The sequence below is a fragment of the Artemia sp. Qi Xiang Cuo genome, chromosome 13 (assembly GCF_049724085.1).
Source record: "Artemia sp. Qi Xiang Cuo chromosome 13, ASM4972408v1, whole genome shotgun sequence".
Lineage (NCBI taxonomy): Eukaryota > Metazoa > Arthropoda > Branchiopoda > Anostraca > Artemiidae > Artemia > Artemia sp. Qi Xiang Cuo.
The window spans coordinates 69,481,638-69,499,105 of NC_142806.1; the positions used below are offsets into that span (position 1 = coordinate 69,481,638).

A 17,468-nucleotide genomic window follows, 5' to 3' on the forward strand; every position below is an offset into this window, starting at 1 on the left:
GCTTTCTTTAGCTCTTCACTCCATTTTTGGACAATTTAATATTCTAGTATGATTTTAATCTCATTCTCCCAATTTGCATGTATATCCATTAATATAGCCGTTCATTTTTTATGATTGATTTTCCTGCCAGTTAATACAACCCAAACTTATTCAGGTAACGTTTTACAGATGAAAGGTGGTGGGTTGTCTAAAATCGGGTTGTTTGTGTTCTAGCTGGGCTCTACGAGAAATAAACCGTGTTTGACTGGATTGGATGAGAAAAAAATTAAAAGGGAATGAGAACATATGGAGGGCTCAAAAGTGGGTGAAGAAGGAGTTTCTGTTGTTGCAACCGCCTTGGGAGGCTGGGTGCTGCGATTGGTTGTCAATAGTAGTAGTACTAATTGAAAAAATATTCAATATCAAGGCCGTATCCAGGGGGGGGGGGCGGATACGGGAATTGAAGCCCACGAAATTTTTGTCTGACTAGTAAAAACGTAACACAAATGTATTTTAACTACTTTTTAATGCTGCGTCTAAAAAAATTGCAACCCTCCCCCCCCCGAGAAAAAAAAAATCCTAGATACAACCTTGTGCAATAAATATTTTTCACATCACAAAAATATGCTATCAAATTTTTCAATTGTGGTATAAATCTTCTAAGAGTTTCTGATCTTTATTTCTCCTTAATTACGTTGATGGCCATATTAATCTTGTCATCCTTGCATTTTATCTATGGAATTCTTTCGGTATTGTTTTACATAACTCATTTGTAATGGAAACAAGATATTTGCATTTTACCTTATCTGTGAACCTTTCCCTGTTTTCTATCTCTTTTATGTATACAGTCCTTATTTCTTTTCCTTACACATTTCTCCTTTGCGTCATTTTTCTTCTGCTTTAAATTTGGTTAGTCATTATAACTTATGTTCGTTTTTATTTTCGTCTGTCCGTTGATAGTTTTTTGTTCGTTTTAAATTTAAATTATTATACAATTTTATTTCTGCTCGTCTTAGGTTTGAATATGGCTCTTTATTTTTCTTTGAAAAGCTTCTTTTTTCGTAAACCGTTTTTTTGATTAATGTAAGAAAAAAGAAGCAAGATTTTTTCATTTTACCTTCTCTTTAAGCATTTTCCTGTTTTCTATCTCACATATGCATACAATTCTCACCCTAATTTCTTAACCCTTACTTATCTGTCTTTTATGGGTTTTCTTCGGCTTTGATGTGGTCATTCATATTTTTCTGTTCCTTTTGGATGTCATTTGTTCTTTAATAGCAATTTCTGTTCGTTTCAAGTTTGAATTATTATAAGACCTTATTTCTGCTTGTCTTAGATTTCAATATAACTCTTTGCTTTTCTCTAAAGAATTCCTTTTTGGAGAACCGTTTTTAAAATTAATATAAGAAAAGGGAAACTAGACATATTCACCTTATTTTCTCTATAGACCTTTTTCCTATTTTCTATCTATTCTACTTATGCGATACTCATCCTTATTTCATTTACCTATACTTATCGACATTACATCCGCTTTCTTCTGCCTTGGTGTGATTACTTATTTAAATTTGTATTCTTTTTGAGTTGCACTTATCTGTTCCTAGTCATTTCTGTTCGATTTAAGCTTCAACTTAATATAAGATTTTATTTCTGGTTGTCTTTGTTTTATTATGGCTCTTTACTTTTCTTTGAATTATTTTTCGGAGAACTATTTTTTTTTAAATTGATGCAAGAAAAGGTAAATAAGATATTTTCCCCTTACCTTCTTTTTAAATCTATTTCTATTATCTATCTCTTCTGTGTATGCAATCCTCATCCTAATTTCTTTTCTCTATACTTTTCTATCTCACATCATTTTTCTTCTGCTATTATTATGTGTTTAATTGATTTTTTAGTTAAGAATATCTAATGTGGACATAAATCTATATAACTGCACTATAAATCTTTTAAGAGCTTTGTATGCAAACTTAATTTTCTTTAATTTATGCCTACTTAATAAGCAAATCTCTTTAATGGACGTTTTAATCTTTTCAGTGTTGTGTTTTATGATTAAAATGCCTGTTTTAGTATTTGTCAAATTCACTCAAGTGAATCATGAGGTCGGGGGTGGGTAACTCTTATTCTGATGAGAAATGTACCCTCATTGGTGGGTGGGATGGTAACTCTTATTCTGATGGGAAATGTACCCTCATTGGTGGGTGGGTGGATGTTTAACTCTTATTCTGGGAAATGTACACCTCATTGGTGGGTGGGTGGGTAGCTCTTATTCTGATGGGAAATGCATCCTCATTGGCGGTAGGAATTTTTTTATTCCTGTTAATCCCCATTCCACGTAATTGTTACATTTGGGGATCAAATGAGAATTAAGCATGTACAGTGCCAATAATATATTCCCTGCTTTATTTAGTGATATGAACGTGTTCAAATTTCCACCATAAAGTTTAAATCAGTGTTTTGAGGTTAAAATCAATCGGCTCTTGGTAACAAACTGTAATTAAGGAGTTACTCGACCCGGCTTTTAATGATGATCCAAATATATATAAAAAATGAAAATTTAGTGTTAACCATCGAAAGCTACGAGCTAGAGAAAATTTGACTTATTTTCGTAAAAGGGGGAACAACTTCAACAAGGCGATTGACCTTGACAAAAGTAACAACATCAAATCCAGCATGTTAGAAAACTGAGTGTGGAGGTTTTAAGCTCCTATCTAAAAAAATATGGAATCTTCTATTTTTTTGCCAGGAGAAATCTCACGGATTCGTTTTTGTTGTTTTTTTTTTATTTTCCTTAGTGGTGATTATATCGAATCAATGGTCCTAAAAGATCGGGAGTGTGCTCATTCGAACAGAAACTAAAAGTTCTAGTGCTCTTTTAAGTGACTAAAAAGATTGGCGGGAAACTACCCCCCCCTCCGCCCCTCTCAAGCTCTTTTTCCCCAGAGACATCCGATCAAAATTTTGAGATAGTCATTTGATTCAGCATTGTTGAAAGGCTCAATAACCAAGCCTTTCGGGATCATATAACTCCCTGGGAAAAGGGCTGTAAGCTATGTAACTTGTCCATTGTCCATATATAGTATTTACTATTGGAAAATATACGATTTTTTTCTTTGGAGGGGGGGGGGGAGAGGAGTTTACTGTGAAAAGAGGGAATTTTCCACGGAGGGAATTCTCCATGGAGAGTAATTTTTTGGGGGAAGTATTCTAGGGAAAATTTATACGGGGGTGGGGGAGGAAAGTGGATTTTCAAGCATGATTTGAAAAACAGTCAGAAATCAAATGAAAAAAAAAACGTTTCTTCAACTTAAAGTATGAGCAACATCAAAACTTAAGGCAAAAGAGAAACTATTCCGTATATGAAGGGGGACTACCCCTTCCTCAACCCTCGCTCTTCACGCTAAGTTTGAATTTTTATCTCATTGCTTTAAGAAAGACTGCTCAAAAAAGGGCCGTTAAATTTGAGTGAGACGAAGCTCACAAAAAAGTTAACTTTTTTGGCACGTTTAAGTAGATGGAGCTTACACTTGGGGAAATCTTGCTTAAGTAGGCTAGTTGACGTAAAATCATGAAGTAGGTAAAGCTCTGTTGTAAGGCTCACGCATTAGTAGTTTTGAATTTAAATAGCAGCAGTAGAACGTTTTAAAGCGCAAAACAATTAATCATATCTTGGTATTAACTACGAGACCCCTTTATGCTCAAAACTTACTAAAAAGTAAGTTTTTCGTTGAAAAGTAAAGAGTTTTTTTTTGTTAGACTAAATATGAGCAGAAATTACTATGAATGAGTAAACTGAAATATGCAAATAGCTATGATATGGTAATATCAAGGTCGTATCCAAGGGGGGGGGAGGTAGAGAGTCTGACCTCCCCCTCCCCCGCGAAATGTTTGTCCAACTCGTAAAAACGTAACAAAAGTGAATATAAACAAATTTTCGATGCATTAAAAAAAAAGTAAAAAAAAACGGTAAAAACTTCTTTTAAAACACCCTATAGCAAAAGAACAAGCAAAAGACGTTTTGGTACGTTTTTCGTCTAAAAGTATATAAATTAATAATCTGACGGTTCCCAAAGACAACGACACCTTCAGAGGAATTCTACAGCTGCTTAGTGTAATTGGTGCCAATTTTTTTTCTAATTTTTGATGATTTTTATCCACGTTTCTCTTTTCTTAAATTTAGTGCCGTCTAATATTAGAAACTGCATAACTATATGGATGCCTTTTTTTTATTAAGGTATATGTTCCTCTGAAACAAACGAATCTTTCGCCGAGCCATAATTTCAATATTACTTTGACTTTTTCTTGTAGAAGGATTTAAAACTCCCTAAAAAAAAAGGAAAATTCTCCTTTCTTTAACAAATTTCAACTAATACTCAAAACATTTCCAATTTAAAAAACCATGTGCACCAAATTTTAAAATTTTAATTTGGTAGATAGATACGGCTGAATGTCAGCTAATTAGTGATTGCAAAATTTTTGTCTTTCGTTCATAGATTAGAACTGTAGGGGAGCAGAAAAGAAACATAAACATAATACAAATTAGAAATATTAAAATAATAAAAGAACAATTAAAAATTATTAAAATAAAATTAGAAAAAAAGAATTAGAATTTTTTTTTATTAAAATATAATTTTTTTTAAATAATTAAAAAAAGTAATTTTTTTAATTTTAATTTTTTTTTCTAAATAATTTAAATAATTAAAAATTCTTATATAAAATATTTTTATTAAAAAAATATTAGAAGAAAAACTAAAAATTATTAAAATGAAATTATTAAAATAAAATTAGAAAAATGAAAATTAATAAAAATTAGAAATATTAAAATAATATTAATAGAAAAATTAAAGATGAGAAGCATAAACATAATAAAAATTGCAAAGCGAACATAAACCTTAAGAGTGAAAAAAACGTTTCCTGAAACGTAGTTTCAACTCTGGACGAACTCTATTTCGATAAGGTTTATTCAAGGAAAAGTATGCTCCCAGTTGAGATTACTCTTTGTCTGAGTATGGGCCAGGGAAGGAAACCCTGCAATATACTGTATATTTTCAGGCTTTCCAAGGAGTTTTTTTTAGAGAACTTGCAAATGAACAGTTGTTTGTGACTCCCATTTTATTAAGTATATTTCACACTACACCGTAAGTCCGTTAAATTACGTTACGTTCAGCATAACCTTTTATACTTGGACAATTCCTTTTCACACTAGGCTAAGTCAATTAAACCATCCTAACCATCGTTTATGATCTTCAAAGTCATTTTTGCAAACTATTCATAAATTAAAAATCTGGAGTGAAGCTGGAAATTCAAGCCCTGATCAAGCATGAAAGGCTTTCTAGGAAAAGTTTAATTAATTTGTTTTCAAAATTAATTAACTGCTCATCCAGAAATTCCAATTCGTTGCTGCTATAATGACGTTTCCATACCGTGATATAAACTTATTTGACATAAAATTCCAACTAGAGCTTAAGTACACTAGGCACAGGGACGTACGCAGGGGGGGGGGGGGGCTCCGCCCCCCCCCGAAATCTCACGATTTTTTTCATTTTCCCATAATTTTCTGATTTTTCTCACAGAATAATGGGTTTGAAGGATTTGCCCCCCCCCCGAAACAAATTGCGAGAACAAAAAAAAAAAAAACTCGAGAACAAACCGGTTTCTTCGTTAGTTTCTTTCAGGTTAGCGTGAGGCAAGACAAAGACAAGTGACAGAATAGATGGGAAATATATAATTTGCATATATGGGAATAGAATAGATGGGAATTTTGAATTTGCTAAATTCCTTTTATATATGCCCCCTTGGACTATTAACTCTTTTTTGTCCCAAAAATTTAAGCTCATTTTTCCTTCCATAATTATTGATAAAAGAGTGAAAGATTTTAAATCTTCGTCCAGTAAACTAAATCGTGATTTGTCCTCTTTATTTTTATTATTTTTATGATTGGATTATGATTTTTTTTTTTTTAATGTCTGTTGATTTATTGCTTAATTATATTATGATTATGATATAGGATTTGTGATTTATGTCTATGATTATTATGATTGTATAACATACTTATTTTTGTTCAGTGTACAAGTTTTCTTCTCTTTTTTCTTTTTTTTCCTTATGTACTCTGTCATTTAGGGGATCTTCGCCCTTTTTTGTTTTGACGGGTTATAAATAAATTGAATTGAATTTTGGGCTATATATTTGCATATTAGGAGGGGGGAAGATAGAAAAATTTTCTTACTTCATAATATTCAGAATAATTGTACCTATCACATTTTACATGCAGACCCGCTATACTTTACCCCCCCCCCCCTAATGTACAAATATATAGCCCAAATTTGTTTCTAAAGTAAAGAAGAAACTAACAAAGAAGCCTGTTTGTTCTCGAGTTTTACACAGCTTAAACTTGAGTGAGTGATGTATAATACACAAGTACACAGCAAAATTGCTTTCTAGAAACAATTTGATTATATACTTCGTTAGCATTAACCAAACTTGACTTCTTTAGCAGTATATAAAAGAGTAGGCCTACGTTTAATACGCAAGTACCAACTATTATATTTTCATCCTATTTTGTTTTATTTCATTAGTATTAACGAAACTTCAGTTATCGCGCACTTACCCCTTTCTTAACCAGTACTGTTTTTTGTACACCCCCCCCCCCCCCGAAAAAATCTTACAGCTTAAACACAAGTTTTACACAGCTTAAACTTGAGTCAATGGCGTATAATACCCAAGTACTAATAAACAATTATATTTATTCATTTATTTCAGTCAGCTTCCACCTGTTTTGTTCAATGTCACTGATAGTTTCTTGGAATATATTTCTTTTCCTAGATCTGTTTCTTTCCTCTATTGTTTAAGGAAAAAAATGGAATGGGATTTACCTGATGAACATGCAACGTAAGGGTCGACCAAGAGCGTTGAGACTAAAATATCAAACAATTAAAATAGATGGCTTAGTCATTTTTCACTTGTTATATATTACAGTCATCTAGATTTTTTGTACATTTTATACATTTTTAGTACCTTTTTTCCCCTCCCCCTAATCTTAAAACTTGTATAATTTTACCATGCTTTACCTGTTTATGTATTACTGTTCTTTTTTCGACTCTGACCACCCCTGACTCTTCCGAAATATATTTCTGTCTACGTACCTACCTAACTGGATTCAAATATATATTTAATTAATGTCCTTTATTATGTCTAATGTCTTTTAATAATTAAAGGGGCTGGGAAGGGGTAGCACAACAAGTTTACTAGAGGGTATTTAATATTAAACATTAAATTTAGTATTTCAAGTGGGCCCTAAAATAAATTCTGATATTTTTCAATTATGTCATGACATTTATCAGTTATAATTTATAAATGTAGTGTTTTTCCTGACTTACAGTTGCAATAGGAATATTGAACCCCCCTTCATCCTCTAACAAGTAAACCTCCCCCCCCCCGAAATATATTATGTGTATTCCTAACTGAATGTACAAAAAAATCATCACGAGGTAAGCTGATTCATATTAGCGTTTGCTTCCATAGTTGGCAAATATATATTGGCTTTACCTACGTTTAATATAAGAATTTAGCCTCGTTCCTATAAGGATTTTCCCAAAGAGAGAGTGGGAGGTATGGGGCAACGAGTTCTCTAGGTATCACTTTAAGACAAATATCAATTGTGATAATTTATAAATGGCATACTTTTTTTTAATTCCAGTAATGGTTCGAAAATGCGACCCCCTTGCCTGTTTTAAGCCCCTTCTACCTTTACCCCTACAGTACATTCCTGCGTTCGTACCTAACTGACTAGAATGAAAACAACATTTTGTTAGGTGGTCTGCTGGTGACGCATGGCAGGACAATCGACATTGATCGGTTGGGTTTTTTGCCCTTGCTGTTGACCCGACTTCCTTCATCCGCTATTTTGTTTTTGTTCTTTTAATCCTTTTCTTCGCCAAAGGCTTGAAAAAGTATCACTAATAAATCGCGTTTCAAGACTCTGATTTTTTTTTCTGTCCTTTTTTTCTTCTATAATCCTTTTTTCTTCTATTTTAAGTCCTCCTTTTACACTTTACAAATTGATCGAAGTATTTCCGCTAGGTTATTGTAGCAAAAGTAAAGATATAAACATCTCAAAAACGCAATTCTTTCCTACTCTTATTCCATGAGTGAATCCCGGTAAAGGATATTTGAATGTTTGCTTCTACCTATTCGCTTGCTCGGCAAGCTCTTAACTGTCGCAGTAAATCTTGGCTCCAGCCCAAAGGGGACACTAATTTCTAATTCTGTCAGATTTATTTCTCGTCTCTCACAAGTAGAGAGGGAGGGGATAAATGATAGTAAAATGTTTTTTTTTTCTTTCTCCGCTATTTAGAATTAGCACCGATTCATCTTGACGCATTGATTGGTTGAGGGGTTAAACCTTTGTTCAACTTTTGATATTTTTTTTGTAGAATTTTGCGATTTTGTGCGATTAACCTGAAAGAAATGACAAGTTCTTTGGATTTTTTTTTCTTTTTTTCTTGCAATGGTTTAAGAATAGGAAATTATTGATCAAATTGGGGCTTTTTTTCTTTCCTTTTCTTTACTAATTGATAGAGGATCAAAACTTATGAAAATATTACACTCACATTTTAGTGTTGAAAAGTATGGGGTGCTACCATTTCATCTAACCGTCACAAGCACTAACCGTCAGAACGTTGACAGTCATAACATCGGCAAGTCAGTTCATCGACAGTGACAATGGCTACCCGTCAGAACTTCGACAGTCATAACATCGACACGTCAGGACATCGACAAAAAAATTTACAAGTTTGTATAACAATAATAAGTATATGATAGTTTAGAAACCAATTTTGGCTATATATTTGCACATCAGAGGGGTGGGGGAAAAGCTTAGCATATATCAAATACGTAACCTAACCTAACCTTGGTACCTTTTCCCCCCTAAACCCGAAAAAACTAAAGTTTTAAAATTTTAGATGTTATGACGGATTTTGTCGATGTCCTGACGCGTCAATGTTATGACTGTCAACGTTCTGACGAGTAGAGAAAGTGACTGTCGATGAACTGACGTGTTGATGTTATGACTGTCGATGTCCTGACGGTTAGTGGTTCTGACGGATTTTTTATCGATGTCCTGACGGTACTGGTCCTGACATGTCTAATGTCCTGATGCCTTCCCGAAAAATTTCAAGAGAATAAATATAATATGTTACAGGTAATTATTTGGCAAAAAAAAATTAAAAGAAATAATAATAATAATAAAAAATATTTGAAATGTTCCCTTTCGTCAGGAATTTCGTGGGTTTTTTAAAGTTTAAAATTTAAATAAATAAAATTCTTGTCAGTCCCGAAAAAAGAGACGAAATTTGTTTCAATTATAAATTTCATTTTAATGGTGCATAATTTTGTTGGATAAATAAAATCCCTCCGGGTATTAAAACTATATCCAGCTGTTAAAATACCTCTGACCCACAAAAAGGTAAAAGAATATCTCAGCGTTGGTTTTGATTCTCTATCGACGCGAGTATATGAATTTTAATGAAAAATGGTCTCTAATTTACTCAATGTTTACCAAAAATTATAAATCGAATACTTATTGCAAAAACGACACAGGGTCATGGCAACAAACAAAATAATTGAATAATCATTTACTTTTAACACAAAACGAACATTTCAACAACATGCACAAAATAAAATAAATAACACATATTCAACCATAATTCTAGTGGTAAAATTATAACCCAAAATTAAATACATAGGTTCATCCATATACGGTCGCACCCGAAACCGAAAGCAGTATGGGATGTTGTTTTATTTTAATTTTTTTTAATTAGTACTACTTTAGTCACTATTTACCAAAATTGTAATGATAAATCATAACGCAAAAAATTATGATGATATTGATTATACCGCAAAAATTAAATACATATGTCCATCCATGTATAGTCTTAGCCAAAGCCGATGGAAGTGATTGTTCACGCAAGAGCAATATTCGCTTGTCGTGGCGATTGAGTCACCATCTATGGAAATTTGTTAAATTAATGAATGCAGATTTTATCGGAGAACTAACAAATCTTTTTTACACAACAACAACAGCCACAGTAAAGGTTGTTTTAGTTTACAATGTATGGCAACAGTATGGGTAGTTTTTCATATTTCCTCCACCTGGATAAACATCTCAGAGCGCCACTTGTTCTTCCACATTGGCGTGCTGTTCCATATGCAGGCATCTTTATGCCATGACGAGACGACTCGTGGCCTGCTCAACATGGTATACGCGATTTTGTAAGTGGTCAACCCGGGCAAAGAGTAAAAGCAGATTTCTGATATTTTGTCAGGAGATTCTTAAGCTTCACTGATACTTAGAGGACAAATCAAGTTGAAGTCTTGTCGTTTAGAATATAAAATATAAGGATAAAAAGAACACATACCAAAAGAGGGAACACTGTTACTCAAGTAAAAAAAGTCTAATTTGCAGCAAAAAAAATCTTACAAATAGTCTGTATTTAGGACCATTCAGGCTCTACGCCAAGAGCAGCATCAGAATTAATGTTGCGCATGACAGATGAAGAATTTCCTGACGAAAGAACGCCTCAGAAAAAGCCGCAAAAAATATAAAAAATTACGCAAATAATTTTACATGTTGCGTATTCAGTTATATATTAAGATTTGGATTCGACCAAAGACAATGTCAGAATTCAGCTCTTGCCGTAGTAATAGACCTGTTTAAGTACTACTGCAGGGGGAAACTAATTGGAACTGGTTAAGGGGAGACTTACACAGTCGTGAAAAAATTGGGAATTCATTTTTTCATGAAACGACTTCTTCGTGCACGTTTTCGTTATAGCAGACCCCAAATTTAGCAGAAAAGTGGGTGAAAAATTTGCAAAATCACCCAAAAAATTATGGCACAAAAGAGCTTAAGACGTAGCTTTCCTTTGAAGGTGTTCGAATTTTTACGGGCGAAAAGCGTCATAAAATTCAACCAAGTAGATTTGTTTATTTATTTTCACGATTCACCGTTGCAACACTGACGAAAATGGGATACTACCCTAAAGCTTATCGATCTTAAAATACCCAAAAGAAAAAAAAAGTTTACAAAATCGTGGTCACTAGTTACCAACAGACCTTAGATAGTTCTTGGAGGCAAACAATGGTTTTATTTTGGCAAACAATGGCAGACAATGGTTTTATCTAACAGTGGTTTTATCTTAGGCAAACAATGGTTTTATCTAAGTAATTTTCGAAATTCAGGAGTTGAATAAACGAAGTTCTGACAAATTAGACCTCCAGATTAATCTCTGAAGGGGGAGGGTTGTTTCCAAGCATGGAGTTGGTATAAAATCAGCAGAAATCTAAGATTACTTTTCTTTCCAGACTCAGCCTGGGGCTACATCTGTGGACTGGACGGGCGTCACAACTAATTCCGAAGAATGTTCGTACAGTTCCGAATCGGAAACGGATGTTGAAAATCATTCAGGGCTTATTGACGCTTTTCCCGATGAGTCGGGGATGGACTTTTATGGAGTAAGCTTGTTTGTTAAAAAATAAAAAAAAAATAAAAGAATAAAAAAGCAAACTTAATAACAAATAATTATACACTGCGCTAACATAAACAACAATATTAAGTATTAAGTAAACTCAATGCATAATTATTTATGAAATACCCGTTATAAAGTAATACTGTAAACAACCGAGGAAAAGAGAAACAATCATAGCAGCGCAATAACGCTGCCTAAGTAAAGAACGATGTTGGCACAATGTATTATTTATTCATTTATTTATTCTCCATACCCGGGCACTTCGTATTGAAGGAGTTGTTGTAGAGACTTCGAAAAGGGCTCATTCGATTGGAAATTTGAGTGGCAATTGCCCTTTTTAATAGTCAAAACTGATTGGGGGGCAACTAGCCCCCCACCCACGCCCATCATTCCCCCAAACACCTCCAATCAAAATTTTGAGATAGCGATTTTGTTCAGCGTTGTTGATTTCCAAATAGAAAATGTGTTTTGGAGGAGGACACTCCCCCACAACCCTCGGGGCAAGGGTTTTAAGTTATGCCCTGGGGGCATATAAGAACTATGTTGGCACAATGTATCATTTATTATTTTTTTCCTTCAGAGCAGGGCACTTCGTATCGAAAAAGTTGTCGTAGAAACTTTGAAAAGGATTTACTCGATTAGATGTTGAAATTGCCAGTGTTTATATTAATGGACGGAAGCTATTGGAAGGCACAACCCCTCCATCCACACCGATTCAGCCCCCAAACATGTCTCGAGAAAATTTTGACACAGCCGTTCTGTTCTATGTAGCTGATTATCTCATAGAAATTATGTTTTTGAGGAGGACACTCCCCCACGGCATTCAGGGCAAGGGTTGTAAGTTATGCCCTGGGGGCATATAAGGTTTTTATAGAAGGTGTTGTCGTAGAAACTTCAAAAAAGGCTCATTCTATTGGAAATTCAAAGGACTAGTGCCCTTTTTAATAGCCGAAAGTGATTGGAGGGCAACTAGCCCCCCCCCCATGCCCCACATTCCCACACACACCTCCAATCAAAATTTCGAGATACACATTTTGGTTATCGTAGTTGATTTCCAGATAGAAATTATGTTTTTGAGGAGGTCACTCCCCCACAACCCTAGGGGCAAGGGTTTTAAGTTATGCCGTGGGGGCATATAAGGTTTTATAGAACGCGCTGTCATAGAAACTTCAAGAACGGCTCATTCGATTGGAAATTGAAATGGCTAGTGCCTTTTTTAGTAGTCGAAAGTGACTGGAAGGCAACTAAAACCCCTTCCACCAAGGCCGTATCCAGGGGGGGGGGGGGTTACCCGGTTTGAACCCCCCCCCCCCCCGAAATTTTTGACCGAGTCGAAAATAAGTCGAAATTTAGTAGAACGTAGGTAAAAATCAGTAAAATAGTCGAAAACTGAGTCAAAAATTAGTATTCCCCCCCCGAAAAAGTCAAAAATTAGTAACCCCCCCCCCCCCGAAAAAAAAAACCTAGATCCGCCCTTGCCTTCCACGCCCACCGTTTCCCCAAACACATCCAATAAAAATTTTGAGATAGCCAATTTTTCCCACGACGTTCAAAGTTCAGGAAATTATACCTTTGAGCAGGACACTCCCCCCACAGTCTTCAATGCAAAGGTTATAAGCTATGCCTTGGGGGCATATAAGGTTTTTATTGAAATCTTTGTCTTAGAATCTTGAAGAATGGCTCCTTCGATGTAAAATTAAAAGGACTAGTGCCCTTTTTAATAGTAAAAGGTGATTGGAGGGCAACTAACCACCCTCTCACGTCTACCTTTTTCCCAAACACATCTGATACAAATTTTGATTTAGCCAATTTGTTCAACGTAGTTGAAAGTATTGAAAATTAGGTCTTTAAGGATGGCAAACCCTCCCCCCACAGCCCTTAGGGCAAGGGTTGTAAGTTATGCCCTGGGGGCATATAAAGTTTTTTTTTGAAAGCGTTGTCGTAGAAACTTCAAAAGGGCTCATTAAATCTGAATTTGCAAGACCTCTTGCCTTTTTTAATAATTGAAAGTGATTGTAGAGTTACCAATTAGTCTCTCACGTCCACTAATTTCCCGAAAATCTCATTAAAATTTGTATATTTATATTTTGTTCAATATTGTTGAAATTTATTAAAATTATATACTTAAGTATAGTAACCCCCTCAGAGCCATCAGTTCTAGGTTTTACCGTTATGCCCTGGGGGCATATAAAGTTTTTATTGAAAGCGTTGTCGTAGAAACGTCAAAAGGGCTCATTCAATTGGAAATTAAAAGGGCTAGTGCCTTTTTTAATAGTTGAAAGTGATTGGATAGCGACTAACGCCTCTCTCACGCCCGCCTCTCACATCCAATCAAAATTTTGAGATATCCATTTTGTTCAACGTAGTTGAACGTTCTGGAAATTAGGTCTTTTAGGATGATAACCCCCTCAGAGCCCTCAGTGCAAGGGTTTTAAGTTATACCCTGGGGGCATATAAGGTTCATATAGAAAGTTGTTGTGTAAATCATAGGCGGCGCGATCGCGCTGCCTAAGTAAAGAACGATGCTGGCACAATGTATTATTTATTATTTTTTTTCCATACCAGGGCACCTTGTTTCAAAGGAGTTGTCGTAGAAACTTCGAAAAGGGCTCATTCGATTGGAAATTGGAGTGGCTAGTGCCCTTTTTTAATAGTCTAAAGTGATTGGAGGGCAACTACCCCCCTCCCCATTATTCCCCCAAACACATCCAATCGAAATTTTGAGATAGCCATTTTGTTCAGCGTAGTTGATTTCCAGATAGAAAATATGTTTTTGAGGAGGACACTCCCCCACAACCCTCGGGGCAGGGACTTTAATTTCTGCCCTGAGGGCATATAAGAAGAATGTTGGCACAAAGTATTATTTATTAATTTTTTCGTTTAGACCAGGGCCCTTCGTATCGAAGAAGCTGTTGTAAAAACTTCAAAAAGGGCTCAAATTCAAATTCATTTAATTCAAAAACAAGACATAGCTCTCATGGGCAAAGCCCAAATATGATGTCTCTTAGGCATAATTAGCAAAATAAAGTTGTCTGATAAAACTTCGTCAGGATAAATAAACTAAAGGATAAAAACATTTGAGATTGAGGATAAAATTGTCTGATAAAACTTCGTCAGGATAAATTAAACTAAAGAATAAACACTAGAGATTAGTGTAATATTTCACAAAGCTTGGCACAAAGATTTTTCTGTAGCGCATGGTGTTACAGTGGACTGGTTTAGTTTCGGAACCTTCTCAGCCACTTCCCTGGGGGGACGAGATCTTATAGGTACAAAAGTCGGGGGAAGGAATGATCAGTAGATGGAATGTTGAAGGAAGGAGGAGCCAAATCTTTGGCATAATTTTTCTCGGCGGGAAGAAAGGGATTCAAGTTTAAATTCTTTGAGGTAAAAGGAGTAAGGTAGAGGGGAACCGCCATAAATGATTTGCAGTGATCTCTTCTGAACTCGTTCTATTTTATCAGCTCATCCTGGGTAAGGGCAAACTGCCAAACCGGACAAGCATATTCAACTAAGGGGTGGATGAAAGTGTGAAATATTAGTTTCAGCTTGTCCTTAGGAACTCGAAATTTTTTCAGTGTTTTTAGGATTTTGATTGCGCCGTTAGCTTTTTTTACGATTTTCTTTGTATTCTCCTGCCATGAGAGGTCAGAAGAAATCACCACACCAAGTAAAGTTATTTTATGACTTATTAGCTCGGAAGCGATAGGAGGTTCGAAAGACGGTTGAGTATTCCGAAGAAAAGAAAATGTCGTGACCGAGCATTTGTCTTTATTCACGACCATGTTTAGTTCAGCCGCCTCTGAGGTAACTTGGTCGATGAAACCAGCAGCATTGCTCTTCGAATCCTAGATACGATTTCCGTTAAGGACAAGTCGTCAACGTATTTCCATCATTCCTCCAGCTCAGCAGCAATTTCATTTATCATGAGGAGGAAGCCCAGTGGCCCGATCACAGTTCCTTCTGTTATTCCACAAAACACTGGCAGAGAAGTGGAAAATTGGTCTTTATACTTCACAGTTTGCTCTCTATTTCTGAAGAAGCTCTTGATGATTTTAATAATATTTTTTTCCGCCATTTTTTCTAAAAGGATTTTGTGATCAACAATGTCAAATGGTTTTTTGAAATCAGTTGCAATTAAATTTATCCGTTTTCCAGGTTTATCCATGTATTTTAAAATAAAATCAATTAAATTAACGAGGTAATGAACTGTCGAACACTTAGGGATGTTACAAATTGCTTTCGATCAGTTACTTTCAAAAGATATTTTTTTCAGCCATGCGGCAACAAAGCTTTCGTATTAAAAACTGACGTAACTGTGATCGGCCGGACACCAGAGAAATCATTAGCTGCTCCTTTCTTTGGAATGGGGGTAGTTAACCCTTTCTTCCATTTATTTGGAAAATATCCTGTTTTTGTTATATTACTGAAAATTATCTGAAGGGGAAATGATAATTCTTTAGCAAATGCTTTAATGAGAGCAACTGGAATGTCAAAAGGGGCAACGGAAGTTCTTTATAACGAAGAGAGTTTACGGATTATAATTGCCGATGAAATACCAGCAATTAAATTATCATCTGGAGTAGTTAAATTTAGTGGAGGATCCTCAGGTGGAAGAGGGGGGTAAGGCTGCACAATTGAAGCAAAATGGACATTTAAATCATTCGCAGTTTTCATTAGAGGCTCCTCCTTTATGAAGTCAACTGATTGAGAACTTGTGCCAGTCAGACTTTTTACTTTACTGAAAACCTGCGAAGGCTTGGACTCCAAAAGATGGTCAACTTCATTTTCATAGTAATTTGCTTGGTTCTCTTGACCTTTTCGTATTAGGTGCAGTTTATATTTTATCAGTCGCTTTGATTTTGAATTTATATATGGTTTGTCGCTGGAACGTAATTTACTCTTAATTTTGCGGTAACAATGGAGAAATTTTCAGCTTACCTTATTTTGGAGTTATTCTACTTGGAAATCCAATCCTTTGGCTGAAGAGACCGCAAACCAGTTTTCTCCCGTTATCCAGTCACCGAATTGCAGCAGACCATGGTCAGTGATCGACCTTGAAGTAACTTCGGTTACTGAATATTTAATTTTTACTTTTTCCAGGGGGCTCCACTGTAACATATAATGATAACTTCGACCAAGTGGTGCTAGTTTACTTGGATTCTGGTAATATTCCGAAAGATTTGTCAGGATTACATTCAGAGAAGAATTCCCCTTAGTTGTTGGGAATTTGACTAGAGGTTTAAGGTTAATTGACCTGGCCAGCGATTTGCTATCGAGTTCGTTAGCATCTCCTAGCATTACTTCTCCAAAATATGGGTAAGTTCTCTGGATGTAATTTGTCGATTCCTGCAGCTTCACCCAAAAAGCTTTTCTTGCTGTAGCTGGCTGACCAGGTGAATAATAGAAAACGCACACTGCTACGGCAGAGAACGGCCTAGGGAGTCGCTTAGGTTGGGCTTTGACCCAAATAGTTTCTTAATTATTTTCAAGAAAAGGTATATTTAAAAGCTGAGGTTTAAAATCTTCGTGCACGAGTGTCATAATTCCTCCTCCTTTTTTCCCAAGAGGATGGTCATCAGGCCGAAGTTTAATAAAAGAAGAAAAGTTAAGAACCCTCAATAAATTAAGATCTTGCCGGTGGACTTCGGAAACATAGATAACGGAAGAGCCAAGCATTTGAGCCGTGTTCTGAAGTTCAGTAAATTTCTCTGGATTTGAACTTTTGGCGTTGCTGTAAAGGAAAGAAGGAAATACGTAACGTTTGTCGTGAAACTCCCGGGAAAAAAGTTTGTTTTGGAATTGCTTGCCCCCTATCGCGACTGGGGCAGCAACAGGATTATTTAAACTGAAGTCACCAACAATTTTTTCCTTCTGCAGGGAAAGGAGTAAACAGGAGGGGGACTAGAATAGGGACGGGGCTGGTTGTTGATGAAAATGGATAGGTTAGGGAGGAGGAGGAATGGGGTC

General features: G+C 35.4%; 1 protein-coding gene across 4 annotated transcripts in view; it reads left to right on the forward strand.

Moving 5' to 3' along the window:
* Positions 1 to 17,468, forward strand: part of phtf (putative homeodomain transcription factor) — a 171,564-nt gene that overhangs the window by 95,654 nt on the left and 58,442 nt on the right. For 3 of the 4 annotated variants that reach the window (XM_089098549.1, XM_089098550.1, XM_089098551.1), the window contains one exon: positions 11,335 to 11,484. The exons of the other annotated variant lie outside the window; for it this stretch is intronic. In XM_089098549.1, coding sequence (XP_088954675.1) covers positions 11,335 to 11,484 — 150 coding nt within the window. The remainder of the gene's footprint in view (positions 1 to 11,334; positions 11,485 to 17,468) is intronic. 4 annotated transcript variants of the gene reach the window in all.